At 55.6% G+C, this 6,000-nt stretch overlaps 1 protein-coding gene across 1 annotated transcript in view; it reads left to right on the top strand.

Moving 5' to 3' along the window:
* The window catches only part of BMP1 (bone morphogenetic protein 1), a 75,426-nt gene extending 71,767 nt beyond the window's left edge, over positions 1 to 3,659 (top strand). Inside the window, exons 17-21 of the mRNA XM_025210348.1 lie at positions 936 to 1,061; positions 1,256 to 1,383; positions 1,792 to 2,005; positions 2,251 to 2,501; positions 2,970 to 3,659. Of these exons, the coding sequence (XP_025066133.1) occupies positions 936 to 1,061; positions 1,256 to 1,383; positions 1,792 to 2,005; positions 2,251 to 2,501; positions 2,970 to 3,104 (854 nt within the window). The 3' untranslated portion in view covers positions 3,105 to 3,659. The remainder of the gene's footprint in view (positions 1 to 935; positions 1,062 to 1,255; positions 1,384 to 1,791; positions 2,006 to 2,250; positions 2,502 to 2,969) is intronic.
* Positions 3,660 to 6,000: the final 2,341 nt, after the last annotated feature.

The raw sequence follows: 6,000 nt of genomic DNA on the forward strand, positions 1-6,000 counted from the left end.
CGCCTGCCTGTCTCAAAACCACGTGGGCAGAAAAGACCTCGAGCCCCTTACTGAAGCCGGCTAAGCCCTCTCTTGTTTCTCAGGAACACCACTGCCCCTCCAATGGGTCCGGGCCCCTCCTTTCATGGGAGCGGGACCCTCGGTCCTTCAGTTCTGTCTCCAGCTTGGAGCTGCACCACCCAGGAAGCACGATGGGCTCCTGAATTCCTTGCTTGACAGAACTGGTTGTCGGCCTTTTTATTTTATTTTTTTTAACCCTCTCCCTGCCCTGCCCTCCGCCAATTGTTTTTAGACATTCCTCTGGTTTATCATTGGCCAGCTGACCTTGTCTCCAATTTTTTTTTATTGTGTCTGTGACATTTCCTGTTGATAAGTAAAGAGGGACCCTGTGTCCTGCTCTTTCTTGCACCTTTTGTTGTCCTTGTGTCTGTTTTCTACCTTCCCACCTGTACAGTAAGCAGGTAATGGTTGTGTCCTCCGTGAGTGTGTGTGTGTGTGTGTGTGTGTGTGTGTGTGTGTGTGTGTGTGTGTGCGCGCGCGCGTGCGTGCGCACATGCATATATATATCTGTCTATATATAGATATAGATATATATAACCTGAGCTGGTTCAGGAGCTCTGAGTAGCAGAAAAACCCAAGCTGGTGTTAGTGGCTGGGGAGTAGGATGTGGACACTGCTCCCATCATTTATCTCGCTGGAAAGACATTTGTGCCAGAGCTGGGGTGGCAGGGAGTTGGGTCCTGTTGAGTGATTTCCACCCCAGTGCAGAAGGGTGCTAGGGACCCACTGAGCTGTGAACCGTAACGGCACGCAGTTTTGTGCAGGGGCCTCCTTGCTAGGGGCAGCTCATGCACAGCAACCTGGTCACGTTCCCCAACCCCTCAGGGCCAGTCCTGCCCTGCTGACCCCCCAGGCCTCTCTCTGCTTTTCCACAGACAAAGATGAGTGCTCCAAGGACAACGGTGGGTGCCAGCACGAGTGCCTCAATACCTTCGGTACCTACATGTGCCAGTGCCGCAGCGGCTTTGTGTTGCATGACAACAAGCACGACTGCAAGGAAGGTAGGTCTGGCCCACAGGGAAGAGTCCATTCCCCCACACCTATGTGGCTTTGCAGGGCTCCACAGATCTTGCTCCAGGTTGGTGAGAGGTGCCAGGGCAGAGCAGCAGAGCTGGCCCTTGTGTCTGGTCTGGGGAGGACAGGGAAGGGCCCCCCACCTTTGACAGAGCTGACCCTTGGGATCCTCTCCTTGCAGCTGGCTGTGACCACAAAGTGACCTCCATCTCAGGCACCATCACCAGCCCCAACTGGCCTGACAAGTACCCGACCAAGAAGGAGTGCACGTGGGCACTGACAACCACTGCTGGACACCGCATCCAGCTGGTAATGTGTGCTGCCATGGAAGAAGCCACCTGCCATATCATGACCCCTCCCACCCCCATACCCCGGTGAGGGCTGCAGTGACCTTGACTGCCCGCTCTGCTCCAAGCATGTATCCTCCATAGTGGACTCTTAATCCCTAGCACACTGGGGCCAGTTTTGCAGTAAAAGCCTTGGGGGAAGTTCGCGGCTCTCCCAGCTCTGAGAGTAGCCAAATGAGCTTGGGGTTGGTTGCTGACACGGTGGCACTCGGTCACCCACATGTAGCCTAACACAGGCCCTGCCAGCCTGGCTGGAGGTGTGCTGCCTGGGGGGGCTCCCATGGCCTGCTCCCCAGGCTTAGGGAAACATCAGTGCTCTGCCACTGACTATGGATAGAGATTAATTTCCTTCTCTCTCTTCCCTTCACAGACCTTCACAGAGCTGGACATTGAGAGTCACCAGGAGTGCACTTATGACCACCTGGAGGCTTACAATGGGAAAGACGCCAAGGCCCCCGTCCTGGGCAGGTTCTGCGGGGCAAAGAAACCGGAGCCCATCATGTCCACCAGCAACAAGATGTTTCTCAAGTTCTTCTCCGATAACTCCGTCCAGAGGAAGGGCTTTCAGGCCAGCCACACGACAGGTGCCTGGGCATTTGCTTAGTATGGGCTCTGCTCTTTGGGCAGCAGGGCTTGTAACATGCGGGGAGGGTTCTGGTACCATCGGGTCAGATGCAAGGCTCTGTTCAAGGAAGCAAGGGGCTGTTTTGCTCCTGATACTTTCAGGGAAATGGTTCTCGCTGCCCCTGAACCCAGGCTTTACATGATGCCCTCTTTGTGCCCCCCCCCACCCTCACCCTCTGCCGTGTGTGTGTGTTCTCACTTTAAGTGTGTGGGGGCCAGATGCGAGCGGAGGTGAAAACCAAGGACCTGTACTCGCACGCACAGTTTGGAGACAACAACTATCCAAGCGGCACAGACTGCGAGTGGGTGATCATGGCGGAGGAGGGCTATGGGGTGGAGCTCATCTTCCAGACCTTTGAGATAGAGGAGGAGGCGGACTGCGGCTATGACTACATGGAGCTCTTCGATGGCTACGACGGCTCGGCCCCACGCCTGGGCCGCTACTGTGGCTCTGGGGTAAGCTCCCACTCTGGGCACCCTCCCCACGGGGCAGTGTGAGCTGTAAGATAACAGTGTTGGGTGCCCAGGTTAAGAGCCTGCGAGTAGCCCACAGGAATGCAGAGTGGATGACAGGGAAAGGGATGAGGCAGCCCTGGGCTGGGAAGGAAGTTGGGGAGTTTGGGGCAGGGCATTTCCACTCAGCCAAAGCAGCCTCCTGAATGAAGCCACCTTTCTGAGCCACCCAGTCTCTGCCCTGCTTCCACTTTGCTCTGCTGGGGTAGCAGCAGACTTCTGGCCTATTCCACCTTGGAAGATCAGCACCCTTTGTAAGGCAGCTGAGCCCAGGCCCTACCCAGACACTCCAGGGAACCCCATGGGCTTTCTCCCTTGCATGCTTATACAGTCACCCCCTGGCTCTCTGGGTCTCCAAAGTGGAAGCCTTTTGCCCTGACCAGCCCTCCCTGCTCTGTTGCCTCCTGCCAGCCCCCCGAAGTGGTCTATTCGGCGGGAGACTCTGTGATGATCAAGTTCCACTCGGACGACACCATCAACAAGAAGGGCTTCCACCTGCGGTACACCAGCACCAAATTCCAGGACACGCTGCATACACGGAAATGACAGCCCCATGCCACGAGGAGCCCCGGCACCCCCGACACCGGAGACACGGTCCTCTCTGGAGTTGAACAAATGCATGCGGGGGGCGGGAGCAGACTGGATGGAGGAACACACAGGAAACCTCAGCACTCAGACACACGCCGAGGCCTGGCTGGGAGGCACAGCCAGTTCCTCGCATGGACGCTGTCAGGTCGGAGCTGGGGGGGGCTCTTTCTTTAAACATCCGTTCTGGTGCCTCTTCAGCCTTTGGAAGCTGGGCACCAGCCAGGCCAGGAGTGAACATCCTCCTTAACCACTTTGCCACCCCTGATTTCTGAATTGATTCCACCCCCAGCCCCTACCTGCCTCTCCCTGCCCCACTCTCTGCCTCCCCAGAGGTGCTGCTTAGTGCAAGAAAGTCCAGCATGTCTGGCAGACCTTGTCTTATATGAAGGCAACCAGGCCAGTCTCAGCTGAGCTCTCTGAATGTACAGGCCCGAGCCCGTGAGGAGCCCGCCGCCCACACCCTGAAGGTGCTCTTTATCTCTTGTAATGCCGTAATAAATACTCTCTCTTGTACTTGTCTGGAGGCAGCTGCAAGCCTCTCTCCCTCTTCATGGCTTGGGATTTGTTGTGTGTTATGATGGCTTCTCCCAGCAGGATGTACCTGATCAGGTTTGAGGGGTTTTGCATCTCCAAAACGTTTGGCTCGCTCTTTTTGATCATCCAATTTCAAGTAACGGTGTCGCCTGCTCCTGTCCGGGTGACAGAGCTGGAGACGCCCAGGGCAGCTGGCAGAGAGGACCGGGCCCTGCTCACAGAATCTGGGTGTAATAATTGGGAAGTGTGATGACCCAAACCCCCTGGGGCTTCCCTGGTGCATGCCTGCTCTCCCCTTGTAAAGTTGCTGGGGTCCTCCGTCTCCTGGCCTCTGCACTGTCACTGGCAGGTGCTGTCAGCTGTGCCTGGCAGAGTATCCTCTGTCAGTGAGACCCCCATGTCTCATCTCCCTGTGGCCATGCCTCCTTTCCAGTGGCTTCCTGCCCTGCCTCCTTCATAGCCCTTGAGCATCATCTAGATGCACCCAGCTGTGATCCCTTTTCCCGCAGAAAAAGATCCAGGAGTCTTCTTGTCTGCCCCTCCTCTGACATTGCTGGAAATCTCTAGTCATTCAAACTGAGGCAAAGGGTTTGCCCCCATAGATTGGAAATAAGGGGAGGAGAAAAGACCTTGCATATTTGGGATCAGATTCGATTTGGCATGCCTCTGCTTAAACCTGAGCCTGGGCTTCAAGTCTTCGTTGAACAGGACTAGGCCTGGGGCAGCACTTGGGAAGGCTTCCCGTTGCTCTTTGGAAACCCAGCTGGTCCACGAAGTATATGTCTTAGTGCTCTGATGAATCAAGGCCCAGGGGAGAAGAGGACAGGCTCTCTGAATCATCTCTAGTAACTACCTTTTCCCTAAATGGGATGGCAAGCGAATCCTCCATGGCAATGAAACCACTGGAGGCCTGCTTTTGGGGAACTTGAGCATTTGTTGTCTATGAGAAGGAGTGCTCAAGCCCTGGCCCTTTGGCAGGAAGCAGACAGCCTGGAAACAGAGGTACTGATCTCTAGGTCAAAAGTGTACTTGGAAAAAGGCCGATCCCGCGGACAGACCCTGAGCCCAGGCAGTCTATGGAGACCAGCTCTGTCCTATGCTTTGTGGCGGGCACCTGGGAAGAAAAGCCAAGCCCTGGAAGCATTCCTGACCCTCCTCCTGCCTGCCCAGCAACATCTAGGAGCACAGGCTGCAGCTGCATGTGACCACCCCGCAGCTAGCCTTGCCTCTGTCTACCTGCCTGTCTTGTCCACTGCTTTACGAGCTGCTTCATAAGGGCTTCTGCTGCAGCTGGAGTTGGAGCTGGTCTGGGCAGTTCTTGTTAAAATGGCCTTTGGTGGTGCATCAGTATCAGGATGCTTTGCAGGCACAGAGCTCTCTTCTCTTTCAAAGGGTGTCTCAACCCTCTGTTGAGAAGCTCTCCCGGGCCTGGGATGGCGTTGTGGTCAGGACCTTGCAGAGCAGCCAGCCCGGGAGTAGCCCAAGGGGGCTGGGGGCTGGGCCCACTTCAGCAATGTGGCTCACTCAGCTTCAAGGCCCTGCTTGGCCATTCCCCAGCCTCCCAGGAGAGTACCTGAACCACCAGGCTGCTGGCGACGATGAGCTGTCTCAGCTCTTCCACCTTACACAGATAATTCGGTATTCAGTGGGTCAGGGAGAGGAGTCCCCAGTGCTATTTACATTGGCTTTGTGTATCAAAGTGAATGACCCTGGGCTCAGACAGATCCGCATTTACCCTGGGGTAACTCCTGTAGTAGACGGCTATTAACATGCCTTGCCACAAGGTGGCAGGGGAGCAGGTAATATCCTTTAGCAAGCAGGCATCTGGGATGGATGTCAGCTCGCAGAAAGGGGCTGTCCTAGCCAAGATGCATTGGATAGGTGAGTTATCAGCCTTTTCTCATAACTGTAACCCTCTTTGCATCTAGTCCAGATTGACCTGAGGCCCCTTCTCACTTAGCAGTGGGACAAAAGCCAGGTGTCCCCAACCTCTCCAATACTTGGTTGTGACCCTGCACTGGAGAACCCCTGGAGTGAAGCATTCCCTGGAACAGCGCCCATCACTGAACCCTGCAGCTGAGGGGCTCATCCTACAGCCACCCTGCCTTGGAGGTGTCTGGTGGCAGCCCTGCTACGAATCATGCTTATGACATCAGCCAAGCAGCTGCCGATGTCACAGGAACTCCAGCAGCAGGCAAGTCGGTTGGCCCGGAGATGGGTCAGGCAAAGGGAAAGCAAGCGGCATGAGACTCAAGGAGGGAAAATGGAAGGACATGCACTACACCCCAAGGCAGCTCTCGAAGAAGATAGGAGTCACCTA

Source organism: Alligator sinensis, unplaced genomic scaffold (assembly GCF_000455745.1).
Source record: "Alligator sinensis unplaced genomic scaffold, ASM45574v1 scaffold722_1, whole genome shotgun sequence".
NCBI lineage: Eukaryota > Metazoa > Chordata > Crocodylia > Alligatoridae > Alligator > Alligator sinensis.